General features: G+C 37.1%; 1 protein-coding gene across 1 annotated transcript; it reads right to left on the reverse strand.

Moving 5' to 3' along the window:
• Positions 1 to 980: 980 nt before the first annotated feature.
• LOC113532853 (potassium-transporting ATPase alpha chain 1) lies at positions 981 to 19,628 on the reverse strand. Its single transcript, XM_026924524.3, has 23 exons — positions 19,443 to 19,628; positions 19,190 to 19,312; positions 19,036 to 19,095; positions 17,874 to 18,077; positions 16,483 to 16,596; positions 15,972 to 16,106; positions 14,725 to 14,842; positions 13,721 to 13,989; positions 12,073 to 12,271; positions 11,493 to 11,602; positions 10,314 to 10,448; positions 9,315 to 9,507; positions 8,478 to 8,653; positions 7,839 to 7,975; positions 6,752 to 6,902; positions 5,361 to 5,529; positions 4,247 to 4,401; positions 4,043 to 4,166; positions 3,814 to 3,959; positions 2,562 to 2,695; positions 1,525 to 1,626; positions 1,315 to 1,406; positions 981 to 1,219 (listed from the first exon to the last, which is right to left on the reverse strand). The coding sequence occupies exons 1-23, from the start codon at positions 19,452 to 19,454 to the stop codon at positions 1,191 to 1,193; spliced, it is 3,087 nt and encodes a 1,028-aa protein (XP_026780325.1). The 5' UTR covers positions 19,455 to 19,628; the 3' UTR covers positions 981 to 1,190.
• Between the last annotated feature and the right edge of the window lie 4,047 nt (positions 19,629 to 23,675).

Raw genomic sequence — 23,675 nt, forward strand, 5'->3', positions numbered from 1 at the left:
ATATTTTCTTTGACCGAATCCCAATTCGCTTCCTACTTCCTGTATAAGTGGACTGCATAGGGCACAATCTAACGTCTCTAGGCACCCTATATAGTGCACTACATGTCTGATAGGAAGCCATTTTGGATTCGCGTCTGTGGTGTCACGTGACCCTGGATGCGGATACAGGCAACGTGCGAGATAGAATGTAGCTCGTGCTACATTCCGCTGTGATGACGCGGAGCGCAGAAAGGCGCGCGCGAACGAGTGGTGCATTGTGGTCCAAAGCTAAAGCGTTTAATGGAGTCTGTGCTAACGTTGCTAATTTAAAATGAGAAATAAAATATAAACTATATACTAAACATTTTGTCAGAAAGTGGATTAAAAGTGGTTTCTGTGGTGCCTTTGAAACACGCCCTCTTTTGGCAACATCGAATATAATCCGATTTTATTCAGAGAACGTTTTAAAGCCCTGAACATCAAAATTTAAACTATTACAATAATGTATTTAATAAAATAAGCTGTTTAATATGTTTTGATATGCTACAAAAATCTAAATTGGTTGAAGAACATCTTTAACCTCACTGAAAATGCTAGGATTTATGAATCTGGAGTTACTAGGAACTACTGCCATGCCCTCCTGTCGTAAATACTGTAATATCAGCTAGCTAGCTGGCTAACTGCTAGTCAGATTGCTCACACTTTCACAGATAAACACAGATGAGATTTCATTCAGTACCTGAGTCTCGATTTGCATAATCATTTTCTCTGTAAATCTGTCCAAATAGTACGCTGATTAAAATATATTTGCATACTGGAACATGATTGGCTCTTATGTTTTATGACGTCATAACACGTGCTGGTTCAGTACTAAAAGATGGTTTAATGAGATTTTCAGTGCCTTCTTAATTTTTTTTCAATACAATTTCCCACCTAGATATCAGAATATGTATTGTATCAATGTGTGTAACGAAGCCTGAATCACTTAAAACCTACACATACTGTGTTTATTATTTTATTAATAAAAGAAAGTAGTCAGATACAGGCACTATGTCAGGCTAATACTAGTCAGTTGTTTTTAAATAGGACTATATGAGCAATTATTTTAGAGAAAAATATGTTGGTAGCAGATAAAAAATAAACTAAATCATTATTTGAAGAAGTCAGGTGTCATTCTTCAACACCAAATAACCAGCAACGCTGACATCCTCTCAGTAATACAGCTCCTGATCCCACCAGCCTGTTGGAAACATGCAGAAAGCAGAACATCAGTCTTGCTTTGATAACTATTTATTAGATAAATGGGATTAAAATGAAGAGTAGTGAAATACTCACTTCCTGGGTGTCTCCTCACGCCTAGTTTCCTTATTTCATCATAAACGAAGATCAGAATGCCGTACGGCAGCGGCACAAACCACCACTGCACCCTGCAATGAAGAATGTATGAATCACTGTTTGTCTACATTTCATCACATGTACATGTATTATTGTAGAGTATGAGAATGCAGATAATAGAAATAATGCTGAGGAAAAACTGTAAACTACCTGATAGGCATGAAGTTGAAGATGTTTGGCATCCCCGGGCAGTAACACAACAAGTTACCGAGACACAGCTGGAAGACTATCGCAGTCACAAGCACCCGGTTTCTGCATGAAAGAAAAAAAAACACACACACAATCATAATAATATAATCATAATATAATCATAATTTAATCATGATATCTTAGCAGCTCTGACAGTAGTGCAGCTACAAATCACCGGTTTATATTAATATTCATGCGTTCGTTCTAATACGTTATCGTTTCTATAGTAACAGCTCATTCACGGGGACTTGTACTGCAGAAGCACCACATAAACGGATTAAAAAACGTGTAATTGTTGATATAGTGAAATTTTCTCTAAGGAGAAATGCATTTATTTAACGTTTATGAAAGGAGTCTCCAGTGTCAGTGCTTTATAACAGTCAGAGCTAAAGCTGTAACTGTAAATTTCCCATCGTCTTCAACACAGAGGAGTTTACGCTTTGTGGTTTCTCTGTAACATGACAAGCTGCATTTTTTCGTCCTATTCAAGAGGAAAAAAAAGAGACGCTGTTGAAAGAACGACTATTTATAGCTGCTATAACGTAAGTGAGAACAGGAACTAGTTTCACAGACAACATTAAATGTAACTAAATATGGATAAAAAAGTAGAATGTGTCATTCTTTGATAAATAAAATTCTGAATTGTTAGTAAATTGTTGTGATATAAGAAGAATAAAACCCTTCAGGACGTGTTGTTATAGTAAAATAATGAACTTCAGGGTGGTAACAGTAACTCTATATGTGTCATTCATTATTTTAGTGACATCTAGTGGCAAAAGCATGAGTAAAAGCTGAGGATTGCTGAGAGAGATCTGGGAGACTGATCTAGAATAGAACGTATATATCATTTTTGCTCTGTTTGTTGTGTTAGTGTTGGTACCAGGTATACACAGACCTCCAGGTTAAGATATAGCTGTGTGAGCATGTAGCAGTCATTCCAGATAAACATGGGACATGTGAGCCAACCCTTTCTTTAGGGGCACGTGTAACTCACTAACCTGAAGAAACCCTGCTGGAAGACAGACAGTCGGCGAGTTTTCCTGATCAACACATCGGCAATCTGGCAGACCTCAATACTGACGAAGAAGACGGTGTAGCAGGTGTACTCCTGATACAGACGCTGACTGAACGTCTGTCACAGAAAATAAAAGTCACATGTTTCTTTTAGATTATTTAGATTAGACAGAGCATTTTTATTTCCACTTTATATGAAGTTTCTCTAATACATGTGTAGTTACTGATAAACTATACAGTCATAACAAATAAGGATGTATTTATTGTTAGAGATTGATTACACCAGTATGTCATATGTAAATAGACATTTATTTTATTAGCAGCTTTAGCTTGGCTGTATCTGGACACTTGTTGCAGGACTAATGACTCTTTCAGGTGTAACAGGGTGGAAATTAAATTGATATAGAAGTTACACTTTAAAATAAGTGCACAGTTCCTGTGCAGTAATATGGGAAGTGTGAAGACGCTTACAGCCAGCCAACTGCATCATCAAACTGCTGCTCATGCTGCATCACAGGGCGGTGTAACACACTCAGACGAAAGCGCTATCAACCCTCTTCCGCATACATGAGCTCTCAAATGATGAATATTGGCTAGTGCCATTGTGTTTGATAGGGGATAGAGAGAGCATGCCCCTCCCACCCAGAGAGCATGGACAGGCCTGTGTCATTGTTGGAATTCAAACTCACTAATCTCCTGACATTAGGGCGAATGCTTTTCTGTTTTCTGTGAATGATTTATTAATCAATAGACATACATCTTCAAGACACGTTTTTGTGACTTAAAAATGTCCTACTGATGGAAGGTGTGTGTGCGGAGGTGCGAATGGAAAGGTGACTGAAAACTGAAACCACATACACATTTTCCTTTTAAATTACAAATAAAACTCATCAAAACATCTACTTCAGAAGAAAAGATCTAAAGACAATCCTTTCTTTGCTTCTCCTGTGCCTTTGACACTTTTACCCACAATTTCTTTTTTTAATTATTCATATACAGTATCTATGTCTATATCTATTGTAAGTCTTTTGTTTCTTCTTTCTTCCTTATCTTCTTTTTGCTTTTAGCAATGTAAAGAACTTTTGTGCTCTAGAAATAAACTTGCTATGCCTTGCCTTGTAAGCTTGATGTTAGAAAGACAAATACATTTCAGAATTGTCCAATTTTTAGTGAATATTTAAATCATTTTGACCATAAGGATTAAGTTCGTATTAAGACTAATCTTGTTCTACCGACCCATTCCTGTCCGTAGCTGTCCTGTAGGTCCTGCAGTCTGACGTCTTCCCACTGAGAGCGAAGGCCCACACACAGCAGTGGGAACCAGCCCTCCTGAGCCATTGCCGTGAAGTAATCTGTGAATCCTGCGAAAGACTGGATCGCTCCTGAAGACAGGAAATGTAGCTCATATTGATAAACTCATACACATTAAAAAAATAATCAGTCCAAATAATAGAAGCCTACATACCGATCTGAAAGTAAGAGTAGACGGCGAGGGCTTCGTTCACCAGCCGGTCCCTGCGTGGGTTCCTGGGTTTCAGATGCATGATGTCGCTCTCAGCTTTCTCGTAGGCCAGGGACACTGAGGGGAACTGAGACACAGCAGACGTCAGAGTGAAACATGCAGGGTTTTAACATCATGAGTGAAATGATAGCGATGGTGCACACTCACGATGTCCGTGGCGAGCTCGATGAAGAGGATGGTGATGCAGCCCAGCGGCAGCGGCACGCTGACCGTGATGTAGATGAGGTACGGAGTCAGCTCTGGAATGTTCTTCGTCAGAGTGTAGGCGATGGATTTCTTTAGGTTATCAAAGATAAGCCGACCTACGAAGCAGAATGAGTAAAAAAACATGAAGTTCATTATTATCAGTAATCAAGAGTTGGATAAATATATAGTATTATATAAGGCATAAATGATATTTCTAATATACACTCTGTAATAAAAATCCAGGACCTTCGGACAAACATCCTGCATAAGCTGCATTAAAAAAAACTATATATATATATATATATATATATATATATATATATATATATATGTCATATAAATTATTATGCTTTCAAATGAGGTAATATAAAATAAATTAATTAATAACCAAATTAAATAATTAATTAAAACATTAATGCATTATTAGTAATTACTGTGTAAATAATTGACAGTATAAAAATAATGAAATAAATTAAATGTATAAAATAAATATTTATTTAATTAAATACAAATAATTAGGACTAATGTACTAAATGTAACACAGCGATAATATATCATTAATTCATTTTTTTTAAATATCAGTTTCCATCCTAAATTCATTCATTTAAATCCCTACACATTTGGTGGCTAGTTTTTCCACCAATTATGACATTTGACAATGATCAGAAATCAAAATCATTCTTTTCTTCCAAACACACATGACATACATGAGTAAAGCCTATAAACAAGCAAAATATAAACATTTTGCTTTAATGATCTAGTTCAATTCTGAAATAAAAATGTATATTTATAAAGAAATGTGAAACATCATTATATTTTTGGTTTTTAATCGTCATTATGTCAAGCTATGATTCACATTTTCATGGTATTATTATACTTGCAATTTAACATATACATACACACACACACACACACACACACACATATATATATATATATATATATATATATATATATAGAGAGAGAGAGAGAGAGAATGCAATGTGTAGCTACTGTTTGAAATACAAGAAGTTTTAATTGTTAAAAGTTGTATTTTTATTTAATAATTTTATTTATTTTTTTTTCTTTGACCCACCCTGTTCAACTCCAGTTACAATAGAGGCGAAGTTATCGTCCAGCAGGATCATATCTGCAGCATTTTTAGCAGCGTCAGATCCGGCAATGCCCATCGCAATACCGATATCTGCCTTCTTCAGAGCCGGGGAATCGTTTACTCCATCTCCTGTTACTGCCACGATGGAGCCCTGACAGGGAGAGTTACAGATACATTTACATTACATCAACAGACCTTTTTTTCATCCTTTATTACATTTATATAAGTAAGATAATGTGTAGTGACTTTATTTTAACTGGATGTAGAGACATGAACTATATTTACATATAGTTACAGTTGTATCTACTTTGTCCTGGTATTTGTTTTAGTATTTATGGAACTCATTAAAAAATTAACGTTATCTCTGGGTCGTAAAGAGAACATACAGGTTAAGAGAACTTAAGGATGTAATTTGTTTGGGAATTCTGGGATGCATCTGGCTATAGCATGGTCTACAATCCCATTATACACTTTAAAGGCATTGTATATTAAATTCCTTATTGATGGCTTTGAAAGTTATTTCCAGTCAGAAAACAAAACCCAGAAACCTGAAACCAAGCACCAAGTCGACAGTTCAGTTACTATAATCTGACCAAAAATGGTGTAAATGATTTTTGGTCACACAAAAAATATTTTTCAGGTTGTTCATGCTACTATACAAATGCTCATATCCATAAAACAAGAAGCGTGAAGGTTTAAACACGTCATCAGACATGAAGAAAGGTTGAATCCCTTCTCGTCTCTACTTATGTGCACTACATAGGGTATAACATAACGGCTTCTACACCCTGTTAGAGATGGACGATTTAAAAAACATCACATCACAATACTATTTCTATGATAGATGAGATGCATCATGATTGGGTTATGGGTTAGGAATGCCAACAAACTGGCAGCAAAACAGCAGTGTATTGTGAAAAACAGTGAAAAAAAAGTCTATAAAAATGTCTATAAAAATAAATTAATCAAAAATTTACATTTTACAGTTTTTAAAATTCAGTACAGAATTTTAACATCAAATCAACTGTTATTAAAAAATGTTCAAAAAAAGCTATCACGATAATTGTGATATCTCAGAAACACGACATAATTTACCACAGTATTATATCGTCATGTTTATGTAGCACTACACCCTACGTAGTGGCCAGTAGGATGCCGTGTAGGATTTACGCTGTTTAGGCAACATGATTGACAGGTGTGTAGATACGCCCTCTTTTTCTGATTGGTTGGATGCTAGAATGAGAGAACTTTCCCCAAGTACTAAAAGCCAGACAAGAGTACACTCGGCTTTGTTTGTTTTAATTGCATTCCTCTGTTATTGATATTAATGTTGATTATTGGTATAAGGTGTTTAACATGGTAGCCGGTCTCACCAGACGCTGGCAGCTCTCCACGATGATGAGTTTCTGTTGGGGAGACGTGCGGGCAAACACCATCTCTGGGTGATTCCTCAGAGCTTCGTCTAACTCGTCGCTGGTCATGTCCTTCAGCTGACCTCCGTTAATAACACAAGCACGAGCGTCTCTGTCGAACAAAGAATCACAGTATAACTCACGTGTGTATCACGTATGCCCTGTCACACCACCGGCCACTTGCAGCACCAGATGAGGATGTGTAGTGAGAGGTCATCTCAGCTTTCATATTAGCTAGCTACTAGATTAACAAAGCTGTCAAATCAAATGCTACATTTTTAAATTAGTCATTTACGGCTGATGTTAATGCTTTCGAAATGAAAACTTTAGCTGTTATTTTTTCACTGTTGAAATTCTTTCTGAAATCTACAGTCATGGCGACTCAACTGGGCTTCCAGTGTATAAAATAAACATAACAAACTGTTTCTGTAACACAAGAATAATCTTCATGTGTCTATATATTACTAAAACATTTGTTCCAGGTGTGTTGGATTCAGACTGCGACTTCAGAGTTATTGGCAACCTTGAAGAGAATGTGGAAAAACTGGAAAACACACTATAAAACAAAAAATACACACAAATTATTTAGATTTTCAGTAGGGTTTTGGAAGAGAGCTGAAGAGAACGTCCACATGCACAAACCTCAGAATATAAAGAGGCTCGAAGATCTTCCACAAGAAAAAAAAAAAAAAAGGTTGAGTGCGGTCCAGAAGATGCTTCACTGTACATGAATTATGGGTGCCAATACTTTTCAGACTAAAGTTTTTCCCAAACTACTCTCAAAATAAAACTATGCAGCTTCAGATATCACTCAGTGCTTGTGTTATTCATGTTATATATTCAATGCTAATTCTAATGAAGGGTGCCAATAATTTTGGACCTGACTATAGACAGATGTAAGCGATAAAGAAGAAAATCCTGGAATGTTTTTTTGTGCCTTACGATCTAACTGTATCAGTGGTGCACTGCTGTGATGACAGCGACGTGACGCCTGTGACGTGTTTATGAACAGTTATAACAGCTTTATGATGCTTGAGTCGTGCTTCACCTCTTCTTAACCTGCTCCACAGGGATGCGCAGTCTGGTGGCGATGTCCTCCACCGTCTCGCTGCCCTCCGATATGATGCCCACGTTCGCAGCGATCGCCTTTGCCGTGATGGGATGGTCACCGGTAACCATGACGACCTGCAAATCAAAGTATTATATTAAATACCAATAAATATTAGATTTACTATATTTATTATATACAGTATATAAAATAATATTATTTTAAAATGTATTTTATTAATTACTTTTCATGTTTTTTTTAATTATTTTTAAATTTTGTATATATTATTTATTTAATTTAGTGTATTTTATCTATTTATTTTAGTTATTTTTTAAATTTTATTTATTTACTGTATTTTATCATATATAAATACTAAATTAATTTATATATATATAAAATATATAATACAATTCTAACTTATTAAAAATGAAAATACGATAAAATTTAAAAAATTAATAAAGTAAAATGTATGATATGTACTAATTATATTTTTTAAAATTTATTGATTAAATATTTGTCAGTTTTAAATATTGCAGTAGGTTGTAGTGACAAAAATTACAGTCCAGTGCTGGTTATTTCTCAGCTGAAGTTATATTTTTTTATCTTAACTGTGATGTTATGATGCAGAACTGGACTTACTCGGATGCCAGCCGTGCGACATTTCATCACAGCGTCAGGTACAGTGGCACGAGGAGGGTCGATCATGGAGATGAGGCCGGCGAAGCAAAGTCCAGATGTGGTGAAGTTCATTTCATCTGTGTCGAAGCTGTAGCCACGAGGAAACTCCTTCTCATTCAGGTACAAGTGGCAGAAACCTGAGGAGTAAATAATAATAATAATAATGATGATGATGATGATGATGATGATGTTCGAGTGGAAATTGAATTACAAAAAATACAGCAGGATCCAAATTTTTTTTTTGTTTGTTTGTTTTTTTAGCTGTTTGAGAATTCATTGCATGGAATTAAAATATGTCTGAATTTCCTTATGAAGTCAAATCACATTCATCCAAAATTAACCCTGAACATGTTTATGTTAATGTTTAAAAGGAAAAGGGAAAAGAATGCTTAAATTGATGTTTTTTAAAATAAATTTAGATTGTTAAAATAAATAAAAATAGAGAATATACTCTCACACAAACAAACATGCATGTATGATATCAACAGTCTGGACCTGGGCCATTTCTAAAATGTACTTTAAATTATGCCATATAGGTTATAATTATTTGAGTTATTAGCAATATAAATAGTATATTTATGCTAATAGTATGTAAAGTGAGAAGAAATAGACCGATAAAACTCTTTACCACTGCTGAGAGCAGTAGGTGAAATAAAACCTTTTTTTTATATATATTTTAAAAAATAAAGGTCACACATTGTTACTCTCAGGACCAAACTGCATGAAGATAATCTCTATAATATGTAAAGTTTCCTCAGAGAAGCTTCAGAGCAAACACAGCGTTCCATGCCGTCTTACCCAGCACTCTCTCTCCCAGTCCTCCCAGGTCCATGTACGCGGTCTGGAAGGCTTCTTTCCACTGCTCGTCCAGCGGCAGCTCCTGACCCTTAATCAGGATGGTGGAGCAGCGTTCCAGGATCCTCTCCGGTGCCCCCTTCATCACCAGCAGGTAGCGCAGGTCCAGCGGGTCCTCCAGCTCGTGTATTGACAGCTGAACACAACAAGGGGGCGACAATGAGGCAGCAAATTGGGGAAAAGTAGACAAGCTGTATTTGAAATGCTGTAAGAGAAAGGTGGAGGTTTGAGTTATAATTCCAAATGTCCTGCGTTAAACCCAAAGAGACCCTAGTGACTGGAAGGAGGACGGCCCGGTGCTTTCTGGAGTCTGATTAGAAAGTGTTGATGCATTTTCTGTACCAGCAGCTCCGACAGTAGTGCAAGTGCAGTGCTCTCATTCTAACACATTACAGTTTCTACAGCTCATTCACAGGGACTTGTACGGGCTGTAAGTGTAACAGGTAAAAATAGCAATAATTGCTGTGATAGAAGAAGAATAAAACACTTGTGGGACGTGCTGTTATAGGAAAATAATCAGCTTTATGTGTTAAGAGTAATTCTACTTTATCACACCACCCTGTCATTCATTATTTTACTATAACACCATAACACACACACAGTGTTTTAGTCTTTACTTCACAAATCCTTTACCAAACTGATCCCAAAATCATCATAAACACATGTTGCTGTGGAAACAGTGATTTCATTTTCATTTTCTTAGCTATTTTTTTTTTTTAGAACAATATGAGATCTTTTTAGGACCTTGATGAAATAATTATTTGGGGAAATTGTGTGTTATGGAATCTGATTTATTAATAAAGCTTTAAACATTACAATATATTTTATGATGAATTGAAGGGGAATCTTTCAGCTTTGGTTCATGCAGACCTGTCAACCCTGATAGACCGGGAAAAGGCAGAGAGAACATAACCCTTCCCCCAGATTTGATCTTACTCTTACCTGAAACTTGTTGGTGGAGTTGAATGGCACCTCACAGATCTTTTTGAATCGTGCTCTGTAGTCTATGATGTTTCCGATGGTCAACTCAGTGAACTTTAACAGCGCTGTCTCGGAAGCATCGCCCACCACTACTCTCTGTACAAAGCAGCAGTCAATTATATCAAAAAGAAAACAACACAACTGTAAAACAAATAACTGTAACATGACTCATGTCTCATAATCAACATCTTGTCACCCAGATCATTAAATTACCAAATGTTATGGATTTGTAATTTAGTATAATTACAGTGCTTGTGTACTGCTAATTAGTTTGGGTGAAGTCAATTTCTTCCCCTTCTGTCTCATTTGCTATAATCATGTTCAGAATAAAGGTCAGAAAATCTTCCCACATACTGGCAAGAGCAGACACGCTCCTCACCAAGCACTGATATGGATTAAAGGAATATTTCTTCGGCATTTTAAAAGTAAAACTTACAACTGTATTGTTAGAAACAACTCAAACTGGGTCTGTTTCACGGATCATCTATTGCTAAAAGGGTTAACCACACACTGTGAGGATTTAATACTGAAATTGCACACATCAGTATTCAGGCCTCAGATGCAACAACAGAAAGAAATTACATGAGAGTTACACAAGTGTAAAGACACAATATATTGGCAATATACCAGACTACAGTATATTATTATTATTAGATGTTTATTTCAAGTCTCACCATCGTAGCCATTACGTTCATATATCATCATATTAGTCTTTATCGTACATCAAATTACATTTTACAGTAATGACAAACATTTCCTTCTTCAGCCTGCATTTTCTATCACTGATTGTTTCCTTAAAAACAAAGGTGAGTGTTTTGTGTTTAAAAGCGGAGGTCTAGACACTATTGAAAAACCCCGTCTCAGACACTTCAACTCAGGTAAAATTTGGCAACTTCGAAGGCATGAACTACACACAGGCGATTTTAAGAATCTAAATAGCGCACAACGTAACAACGGACGTAAGCGGGGACGTAACCCGACTCTGAATACACAGAACTTTCTCCACATAAATACTGACAGAACTTTTTAACTTAAGATGCTATTTATGAATATGACTAAAAAGTCTTGTCTCATTTCTTACAGCCTGGTTTTGTGGATGTGTGTGATGTATATCACCCCTCTTCACTGATGTTTCCTCACCTTGGGGATCGGCACTGTCTCCTGATTGGGTTTGAAAAACGCCCGATTGCACAGACTCGCAACTCGTCCCAGTGCCCTCCACGTCTCCGAGGACTGGTCAAAACTCTGACCTGGACGAAAAACAAATATAACACAGTGAGATATTCTCACAGATACAGCCCACTCCAGAATTATTGAAACCCGAAATGAAATTAATTAATATTTATCGGAACACAGTTTTACCACAATATCGTTTCAAGCATAATAAAAGTTTTCTTTTTAAAACACTGGTTTTAAAATTATTGGCACTCGCATAATTAATATAGAGAAATAATAACAGCACCAAAGGAGGATGTTGTAAGCATTTTTTTTTTTTTTAAAGATCCATTAATTCTTTAGGGGTGCAAATAATTTCTGTTTACTTTTAAAACAAAATACTATCATGTAAACAAAGAAAGTTCTCTGAAGAATGTTTATTTTATATCTTTTTTTTTTTTTTTTTTTTTTTTTGCCATGTTAAGGGTGCCAATAATTACTGGTCTTTGGGGAAATAAAGTAAAAAAAGAAATTCTAATGAAGTTTTTGAGATCAGATTCCTCACCTGACTGATCCTCGGTTGTGTCTGCAGCATGGATCATGTTGTCGAACCACAGGTGAGCCACGGTCATACGGTTCTGCGTCAGGGTTCCTGTTTTATCCGAGCAGATGACAGAAGTAGAGCCCAGAGTCTCCACGGCTTCCAGATTCTTCACCACGCAGTTCTTCCTGGCCAGACGTTTGGCCGTCAGGGACAGACACACCTTCAGAAATACACAGTTTACACTGTAAAGGCACATAAATATATCCAATGTATAAAAATCTAATGTGTAAATAATGGTTTCTTATATAACGCAGGTTTATGATACCTCCAGATCTTATTTGCACTCATATCTGTGTAAATATTTAAAGGTCACTTTCACGTAATGGAGATTGTGTTCAGGACATTCTGACTTTGGAGTAACAAGGTGAGATAAAACAGTGTATAAGTGGACTTTTTAAATAAGAAGGTGAGTTTGAGAAGGCACACGACCTTCATCTCTCCTTTCTCTTGTTAATATCTCTATTATTTGGAGTTAAAATGATATGTATGGAGCAACATTCACAAGAATTCACAATTACTAGAAAATTACTAGACAGTTTGCTAGAAAATAAAAAAGGTAAACAGGGTAATACATTGCAAAGAGGCTTAAATGATAGTTTAGTAAAGATTTTACTTCTTTTACTTCTTCAGGTCATCCCAGGTAACGGCAACAAACTCCATTTCCCAGAATTCACTGCAGCCTACAAACATAATCCTCCCCAAAATACACTTCCCATAGCACAAGCAACTTGTCACATTCACAGTCACTGGACTTCTAATCATGCACAGCAGTCACCATTCACAGCCAGCACTATACAGTATATTGGACACCCACACACACACACACACACACACACACACACACACACACACGTTGCAAAATAATGCTCAGTGTTCTGGTACCTGACTTTACCAAGCAGTTTGAGCTGTGTTGTTATATTCTGGTTTGTGATCTCGTTTTGTTTCCTGGATTTTGTATTTCGGATTATCCGTGCTACTGTTGTTAGATGATCATCTGACCTCTGCCTGTTTACTGTTTACGTCTTTTGTTTTGGATTTGTTTGCCAGAGGCTTTTAATAAAACAGTTGCAGTTACACTTGTGTTTGAAGAAATATTTCAGTTGTAGCGTGATTAACACTTATTTGCCTGGTTTTTACTATCCTTATTGACGTGTCAAAAGCACAGTGCTGTTTCTTGCTACAAGCAATATAAGTGGTTGCTCTGGGCCCCCGGACCAGCAGGGGGCGCCATGATTTTTAAAATAAAAAGGTTTATGTATCAGGCAGTCACATTCTCTTGTGGTGTGAAAAGAATCTGCAGCGAAAAGAAACTGCAGTTTACCTAACTAATAACTCATAGTAATAAAGCTAGTAAATAACACTGGATGATTACTAGGACGTGATGGCAATCATAAAGCGTTCGCATCTATCTGGGGCGGAAAATGCCAAAAAAATTTAAAAGAAAGTGGAGAAACCCAAAACATTTGTGATAAATTAACTCTGATTAATTGGAAATAATCGATTTGTTCACTTTCTTGTTTCCGCTTGTTGACGTAATTGTAATGGAAGAAGGGAGTGGCTTATGAGTTAGCTAGCTAGAATCTAGAGTAAACATTTTTTTTGCACTTACAGTGACAGTAGCTAAAAGTCCCTCAGGCACGTAAGCCACCACGATAGCCATGAAGAAGATCATGGCCTCCAAGAAGGCGTAACCGATAAACATGGCAACCACGAAGAACGTGAAGCCGAAGAAGATGGCCAGACCAGCGATGATGTCGACGAAATGCTCGATCTCGATGGCGATCGGGGTTTTCTCATTGCCCACTCCTGAGGCGAGGCTGGCGATGCGTCCGATGATGGTGCGGTCACCGGTGTTGATGATAATTCCAGTAGCTACACCTGTCCAAGCAGAGGTGACACTCCATCATCTGTTGTTGAGAATCAGTTCATAAGCTGCTTCCAGGTTGTTTCTGGTCCCTCTTTGCAAACAGTGTGTCATACACTGTGCATATACACGTTACCATTTGAAAGAAATATACTGTATAAGGTCACATCAGCTTTAGAAATGTGTACATACAGTACTGTGCAAAAGTCTTAGGCACATGCAAAGAAATGCTGTAGAGCAAAGATGCCTTCAAAAATAACGATATTAAATGTTTCTATGTTAAAAATAAAGAGCAGGAAACAATAATAAATGAAACGAAGTCAATATTTAATGTGACGATCCTTCGCTTTAAAAAGGAAAAGCAGTATCTGAGGTGCAGTGTGTGCAGTTTTATAAGGAAATGAGCTGGAAGTGTTACTGAGCATCTTGCAGAAGCAGCCACAGTTCTTCTGGAGACTTTGACTGTCGACTCGCTTCTTATTTCTGCAGCGAAACCCAGCAGCCTTCATTATGTTTTTATCTGAAAAGTGTCTCTTATGGAATCTGCTGCTTTCTTTACTGACATACAAACATTTTTCTGTAACATTTCATTTTGTGCTGGAAAACTAATGTTTGGAATCTAAAATGTTTTTGTACTGAATCAATAATGTAGAAGTCAGAAAATAAACATCTATAACAAAGTTTGTACTAAAAAATAGGGTGTCTAAGACTTTTGCACCGTACTGTATGTGTGTGTGTGTGTGTGTTACCCTCTAAGCAGGTTGTGGAGAAGAAGGCAATATTGCGGGTCTCCAGTGGACTCTCATGTGTGCACTCTGGGCTCCTGGTCTGAGGCTCCGACTCGCCAGTCAGAGATGAATTATCCACCTGAGAAAAGGAAATGAGAATAATGGGATGTTTTGTGTCTCTTTAAACTGCTTTGGGATCAGTTCTGAGCCCCAGACAAGAAAAAAAAATTAAATTTTAAAATTGCATGGCCCCCTTTTGTTCCACTCTTATCAGCTAAGAACTGTAATCTGAGGCTATGGTGGGTGCATTCTCTGTGAAACTGGAAAGGTTAAGATTGGAAAAATGTTGATCTGATGAATCTCTAGTTCTCCTGCAACATGCAGATGGAAGGCATCAGCAGTATGAGACCATGTGACATAGATGTTATATAGATAAGTGTTGTTTATTCAGGCGTCTCTCCAAACATGAGGGAATGACTGATTAAAGCTGCTATTATGTATGCTATAACGGGAACTAACTTGTCTTATGGGCGTTCCACTAGGGCTGAAGGACTCATAGTTTTGGGCGTTGGTCTCAGTAAACATGCTCTTAGTCTTGATGAAAAGTTTGTAAAAATAGTTTGTCTTTTCTTTTTGCATGCAAACTAAGTTGGACAAAAAGTAATTCCTTCTTCAAGGAAACAGTCTAATCATTGGCACAATGCACAACTAGTTGAAGTAAAGGCTTTGAAATTTGCACTCAATCTTGACTTGGTCTTGACCCCTCAAAGACTCGCTCTTGACTCCAGTCGAATCAGTTTTAAACTTGACAGTGGTGGTCTTGACGACAGCCCTACTTTCCACAACATTAAATGTACGCAGCTATAAACAGATAAACAGTACAAAGTGCCAAGCTTTAATTCATAAATTGCAATCACTGGCAAGTTCAATTCAAGTACAGTTCAACACCTCTACCTTCTCCTCATCACTACATTTCACAGCTTCTGATCTAAACTTTAACAGACATGACAGCGAGATCTTTCTTCACATTTTAATACATTTTAATAAATAAAGAGTTTATATTTCATGAATTTAACTTGAAGGAAGAAGTTGTAGTTGTACTTTTTTTGAACTTTTGAACTTGTTTTGAACTTTTAGCCAGTTGAACTGAGAAGGTTTAGGAACTTGCTCAAAGACCAGACATTGGTGGTTTTCCTCTGATCCCAGATCAGTATTCCAGATCCTGACCACCTGAGCCAGCACTCTGTAACAGCGTTCTGGTCACACACCTTACAGCCCTGTGATGTGATGATACGGATGTCAGCAGGAACCCTGTCTCCTCCTTTAATCTCCACCAGGTCGCCCACCACCAGGAGGTTGGCGTTGATCTGGGTCTTCTGGCCATCTCGGATAACCATGGCTTGCTGGAGGGAAAACACGATATGCTTTAGGTTTGTTTTTGTCTCATTTTTGAGATCCTGCTCACACACCCAGTTTATCTTACAATCACTCCATTCTTGGCAAACAGGAGGGGCTTTTGCTATCGCACTGCACTTTGAAAGCAGGTTAAGATTTTAATCAGTATACACTGGAGAGATGTCAGTACAGAGGAATTTATACTTTGCGTTCCTCTGTACCATGACAAGATGCACGGTTTGCATTTCTTTGTCTTATTGACTTCAAGGTTGGTGAGACTGCTGAGGATGTACCACAACATTAACTCTAAACAGATAGAAACAGAACGTGTAACAGCTGGCAAATTGCTGTGGCGTAAGACTTCAGGATGTGCTGTTACCTCACCTGTGGTACCAGATTCTTGAAACTGGCGATGATGTTGGTGCTCTTGAATTCCTGGTAGTAGCCGAAACAGCCGGTCACGACGACCACAGCGATTAGAGTGATGGCCAAATAAAGCTGCAGAGAGACAGACAGTGGAGTCCATTAGGAAATTAATGAAGAGGATGAACAGGAAGTTTAAATCAGAGAAAGTCAGTAACAGACTGCACAGAGTGTTCTAGCGCTAAACACACAAAGCACTTATTATTCCAGTGTCTATATCTCAGATGTGCAATTAAAATAATCACTGTATTTTCATATCTGTTCATTCTGATTTTCCTTTTTCACACTCGCCACCCCTGAGGTTTCTTTTGTCCAAACAGATCATTTTTTTGCCCATGCTATAAATGGTAAGTAAATGTGTTCTTGTAGAAACCTTCTTGTAGAAAGTCTTCTTTTGCCCAACCTGAGGCTTCTGTCATCCAACCTGAGGATTCTATCACCCAGCCATGAGGATATTTTGGCCAAGCAGGGGCTTCTTTACCTAAACTGGGGTTTCTATCCTCCATGCAAAGACTTTGCCCAAGCTGAGGATTCTTTTGCCCAACATGAGGCATCTTTTGCCCAACACGAAGCTTCTTTAGCCCAACCCTAGCGCCGAGACTTCTTTTGTCCAAGCTGAAGCTTCTTTTTCTTTTTTTTGCTGAACCTAAGGCTTCTTTTGCTCAATCCGAGGCTTCTATTGCCCACCTCGAGGTCTATTTTGCTGTGTTATACAGTGCAAGATTCTATCACAGCCACAGCACTCTCACCGCTGCAACTCGGGTTTGATTCCTGGCCAGGGAACCAACCTCAGCCACTGGGGTTGCGTGCAACAGTGTGCTCTGAGTGCCAGTCCCAAGCTCAGATAAGATTGGGAGGGTTGCTCCAGGAAGGGCATCCGGTGTATTTTAACATAAATAAATAAATAAAATGAATAATAAATAAATAAATAAATAAAAACCAATCACTGCGCTGGTTTAAATCTGACTCTGAAATGTACTGTGTCACCAAAACATGAGCTAGAGTTATTTTTGTGTGTTTAAATCTTCCTTCGATATTTTCGAATGAATTTATTTGGTTGTTTCTGAAAATATATATAATATAATATAATAATATGCAGTGTACCATAGTATAATATAATAATATAACCCACAGACTCTTCGACTAAGATAAAGGATTTACTGGAGATGAATGACTGAACGTGGTGAACGAGTCACTCAGAGTCACACGCGCACGTCTCCACGCTGAATTTTGTATTACACAAACATTTAATATGAAATACACATCAACTTTTACCTAACGCAAATTTAAAACCGCTTAAATGTGTTAAAGTTAAGATATAAAAATGATGTTCAGATGTTCAGAATTCTCACATCGTCATAGCTGGAGATTTCACCCTTCGCACACAAGATGCCGAAAGCGATAAAGCAGATGACGGCGGCGACCCACATCAGACACTGCAGACCTCCAGCCAGCTGCCGGGCGAACTTCACGTACTCGGGCGTCCCTTTGGGTGGCTTCAGCTCGTTGGGGCCGTCGCGCTCCAGGACCTGCTCAGCAATCCTCGAGGTCAGGCCCTACGACACGGTACGACAGATTAGACAGCAGGATCAGCACAAAGCCCAGTGTTATTAACATGTTATTAACTATCCTAGGTGTAATAACAACAACAGCAGGAGTTTTAAAACAGGAAATGACATAAAATGGACATAATTTTTTTTTTTTAAAAAGAAACAAGGAAGTAAGTATATAATAAATAAATAAATCCACTCAAGCAAAGGCATTGTACACCTTTGTGGAAAAAGCAGATAAATATTTTTGAAAATTCTGCATGAAAGCAGATATTTATTAATTAAAACTTTAAAACATTTTGTCCTCTAATTTAAATGCAAGAAAATTGAAAACCATATAGAAAGCCATTTTTAGCAGATATAGGATAAAATTTGGTCAGTTTTATTTATTTACTTTTAAATATTCTGATCCTGATCATCTTTTAGCTGTTGGATATCCTCAGACTTTTTTTTGTTATTTGTGTTATATAGCAGATGTATACTCTTATAGGATAAAAATTTGTAAATATTTTTTAATATTCTGATCATCTATTAGCTGTTGCATTTCTCAAAACCAGAAAATTATTATTTTTAAAATGTTTTTGATACACATAACCACAAGGGTGCTAGATGAATTGAACACATAAATTTAATTAATGAATTAACTTTTTAAAAAATCTTTTAATCTGAATCAATTCTTTCTCATTTTCACTTGACATACTATAAGAGTCACACAGCCTTTTAATATTTATTTGTATACGCATAATATAAAACCAAATAAATAGCTATTTGTGACATTTTTATTGACTGTTGAACTTAGGTATTAAAAAATGGACAAAATATTAGGCTTAGACCGCTGAGGGTTAAAAGCCTTTTATGTCTTTTGCAATATTTCTACATTTTTTATTTCTATTTTAAAATTGCTAAATTTGGATCAGTGAAATTTCCGTGTCTGTGTATAAAATTGTAGGGAAGTGGATCTTACTTTCGTAATGCTTGTCGAGTATCTCGTCTCTAATTCCTCAAGCGTGATCTCGTGGTCATCCTGCACAAATAAATGATTAAGAGAACATTTTTAGACGTTTAAAACTTGCTCACTGGAGACACGCGTACAGGCGTGAAAACTTCCTGCCACTCACAATGTCCATCTCCTTCTTCATGTTCTCCAATCTCTCCTTTTTCTTCTGTTTTTTCTTTTTCTTGATCTTCACATCCATGTCCCCTTCCATTTTATCCATCTCCACAAACATCTCGTAGGAGTCCTGCGAAGAGTTAATACTCGTTAGTCGGAAATAACCCACATGCCGGCTTTGTATAAAACTACAACTGAGATTTAATTTCTTTATTTCATTTCTGAGATTTTATTCTTGATTTTTATTTTGTTTTGCTTACCGTTTTATTCATGATGCTCAACTGGCTGTCCAAATCGATCGATGTCCAAACCTCGAAGCTCTTTTCGCCTGAAATGGTGAAAATGTCCTGGTATCCCACAGACACCTTGTTCTTAAAACCCCAAGGAGAATACACAGGAGTGTTTTATCAGCTGAGACAGGGTTATATACCGCTGCCTCGTGTCCTTCACCAGGCCTTCAGCATGAACCACGCTGCCTTTCCAATGTCACCCTCGTCACATAAGTGCCTGCTGCTTGTCTCTGCTTTATCACTATCAGCAACTCTGATACTGAATAAATTCCCTTTTGTTTGAGAACAAATGTGTTCGTTTTTAACTTTCATTACACGTAAGTAGAAGGTCATTGTATGACCAAACATTTACGTCTATCTTCATGAACACCATGTTTTAGTTTTATTGCTATTTCTTACATTTTTCTTCTCTTTCTTTCTTAAATAAGGAACAAACCACTGTGTGTTGTGCTGTTATAGTAAAACAATCAGTGACAGAGTGGTGTGATGAAGAGGAGTTCCTGTTACACACTGACGCTGATTATTTTTCTATAATGGCACGTCTTGAAGTGTTTTATTCCTCCTACACCACAGCAATTCACCAATGATTACAATGTTTTATTCATTAACCAAAGACACATCATACTTTTTATCCATTTATAGCTACATGTATTGGTCTGGAATGTTTGTGAAGCAAAATCCTCTTCTCTCTTATGCTACTACAAACAAACAAACAAACAAACAAACAAACATGCAAACAAAACACAGCTTGTCATGTTACCAAAGTGTAAACTCCTCTGCCCTGAAGAAGTCTGAGAATATAAATTTACTTGAAGTTTTACCTCTGACACTGGAGACTCCTTCCAAAAAATGCTGAACACATCAGTGGAGCGTCTGCAATACAAGTGCCTGTGAATGAACTGTTTCTATAGAAACCATAACTTATATAGCACGAGTGCAGTAATTTAAACTTGCGATGAAGTGGAATTACTGTTACTACCCTGAAGTTGATTATTTTCCTATAACAGCATGCCCCGAAGTGTTTTATTCTTCTCACACGACAACAATTTACCAACAATTAAGCATTTTTATTTGTTAAAGAACGAGATGTCATACTTTATAGTTACATTTAATGTTGCGGATGCTGTGATGCTGCTGTTATAGAAAATGAATCAACAGCTTCTGACCAATCAGAATCCAGAATTTTCTTTCTTTCTTTTTATTTTATTTGATATATATAATATATGCTGTTATTTCAGAAATTTAACCTGCCTCAGATGCAAGTGAGTTTAACATAATCCTAGTAACAGGACTAAAGTTGATCTAAGCTTACTGTAAATGAATAAATATTTTATTATATTTATTTTAAATATTACTTTGATTCAGGTTAAAGCTTTTAAAAGCTTTTAATGCATGCTTGTGTAACCCAGTCTGAGTGATAAAACACAATCACCTAGCGGCCAAAAGGCAAAACTGAAGTCACTCCATGTGTGTGTGTGTGTGTGTGTGTGTGTGTGTGTGTGTGTGTGTGTGTTTGCTCTCATGGTGTAATTGATGCAATCTGTATGAGATAAGAACCATTTCTCATGTAAGTGGTCACAGCTCTTGTTTGCTCACGGCATCCAGTGTGCGTAAGATTCAGTAAAGACGTAGTTTAAGTCGCGGTGAGACGTTCAGTCCCTCTTTAGCTAATCACTGTCACCTCTGTTATCACACAGTTTCCTGGATGCATGTAATATATATATATATATATATATAATTTTAAATTACACCACAGCACTACTGAATTCTCAAACCTGTTTGGTCAGAAGCAGTAGTGCAGCTGCAAATCACAGGTTTATAATAATGCGCTGGTACTAACACGTTATTGTTTCTATAGTAACAGCTTGTTCATCGGGACTTTATGGAAGGAGTCTCACGGCGCATGACGGCATGACGGAGTTTGCATGTTCTCCCTGTGCTTCGGGGGTTTCCTCCAGGTTTCTCTGGTTTCCTCCCCCAGTCCAAAGACATGCATTGTCGGCTGATTGGCATTTCCAAATTGTTTCGTAGTGTGTGTGTGTGTGTGTGTGTGTGTGTGTGTGTGTGATGGTACCCCTGCGATGAGTTGGCTGTCCAGGGTGTCCCCCAAGCCCCCTGGGGTAGGCTCCAGCCTCCCTGCAACCCTGTGTAGGATAAGCAGCACGGAAAATGGATAGATGGAAGGAGTCTCCACTGTCAGTGCTTTGTAACAGTCAGAGGTAAAGCTGTAACTTTAAGTATGTATATACTGTATGTTTTTAGTTTTTAGAAGTTATATGTGAAATCTAGAGAATAATTACATTTTATTAAAGTGTAAAAAAGTTATTTTCGTTGTAAATACAGGTTTTGGAGGTTTTAGTCCATACTAAGTCGCTCTGGATAAGCGCGTCTGCCAAATGCCATAAATGTAAATGTAAACAAGAAGGTTTGTGTGTCAGCTTTCATAAATATTGCTCATAGCTCTGATAATGGACATGAAGATAAGATGTACTGGATATTTAAAGCTAAAGTTTAGAACCATCTAAGTAGTTATTACGAAGTAGTTAATAGTTAATACAAATGACACATTCCAAACACAGGAACCTCCTAACCCTGAGACATACTTTACAGCTGATTTATTATTTTCATTTACAGGCTCTGTCATCTTTTTATGGTGTCATAATCATAAACCAGACGATCTGCAATAAACCAGTTGGACACCGAGTTTACCGGCAACTCAGATGTGATTGGAAATAATAAAAAAATAATAAATAATAAGGCCGTGTAACATGCGCGAAATGGGAGTGACGTTCCCAGCTTCAGTTTCTGAGTTTCAGTGTTACAATGTTTTGTTCGTATTTATAAGTTCATTACAGATTGATTTCCAGCCAGGAGGGTGGAGAAGCTCTTCGCTCTTCAGTCTTCACATGTAATCTTATCAGTTTGTGGGAAATCTGGCTGTGTGGAAGATTGTGAGAACTGGGATACACACAAAAAGGCACTATGACAACGTGAATGAGCAAAATACACAGAGGTTAATTCCGCTGACAGACACGAACGTGAACGAGATCAGTTCCATGTCAGAGATTTGTGCAACTGCACTTACAGTTACATAAGTCTTGCATAAATCTTCACCCCCTTAAACTTTTCCATATTGTGGAACTGAACTGGACTTAACAGCGTTTATACGTCATGATTGTAATGGAGGACTAATTCAGTATAGTTTGCAAAATAAATGTTGTGATTGCATGGGTGATGTAAACCTCAGGCTTCCACACCGAGTGATATGATACAAGTTAGTAGCCTCTATTCGATGATTTTGTTCAGAATTTGTGGTTATTTTTTACACACGTTATCTGTCCTTTTTTTGACAATATTCAATTTATGATTGTTGCATCGATTTATTTTAAATTGATCCAAATCATCGGATTGTTAGACTTATAGAAATCACCCTGTCTCAGTAAAACTCCTAAATTAGTTGCCATTAGAAGTCGCATGATTAGTTGAACAGAGTTGACCTGCATGCAATTAAAGTGTCATGTGATATCAATTCCTGGAAGAACTCAGAGTTTGTTACCTGGACAAAGAGCACCATGAAGACCAAGAAGTGATCAAAACAAGTTCAGGACAAAGTTCTGGAAAAATATCAAGGACTGAACTTTGAACAATCATTAAATCCTTTATTAAAAAAGGAAGGAATTAGGAACAACCTCAGCAACCAACAAAAGTCAGTGAGCGGGTAAAGAGGCAATTAGTCTGATTTTAATGTGTGATTTGTATTGATTTTTCCCCTCATTTCAATATTATGGAACATTTTGTGTATATGTATGACATAAAATCCATTCTGACAAATGTTGATGAGCTCATTGTGTGTGTGTGTGTGTGTGTGTGTGTGAATTCTTATGCAACACACTGTATGCAACACACCAATTAGGACCGTGATAATTTCATTAGCTCACGTAACCCCTGTAGCCATCATTTTCAGTAAATAATAAAAAAAGAACCGATCCTGATTAACCTGCTTTTCAACCTGAATCTTAGATAGTACAACTTTGTTCCCATAAAAAATTCTCATGACAGCTCTCGTTGCACCATCTCAACCTTTAGTGCTTTCAACAACAACAGATAACCGTGACCCACAATTCAAATTTATCTCATGTTCTTAAGTTCCTTCTAACGAAGAAAAACAACCCTATTTTTTTAAATTTATTATAAAAAATTGCT

Source organism: Pangasianodon hypophthalmus, chromosome 22 (genome assembly GCF_027358585.1).
Source record: "Pangasianodon hypophthalmus isolate fPanHyp1 chromosome 22, fPanHyp1.pri, whole genome shotgun sequence".
In the NCBI taxonomy this organism is placed as follows: domain Eukaryota; kingdom Metazoa; phylum Chordata; class Actinopteri; order Siluriformes; family Pangasiidae; genus Pangasianodon; species Pangasianodon hypophthalmus.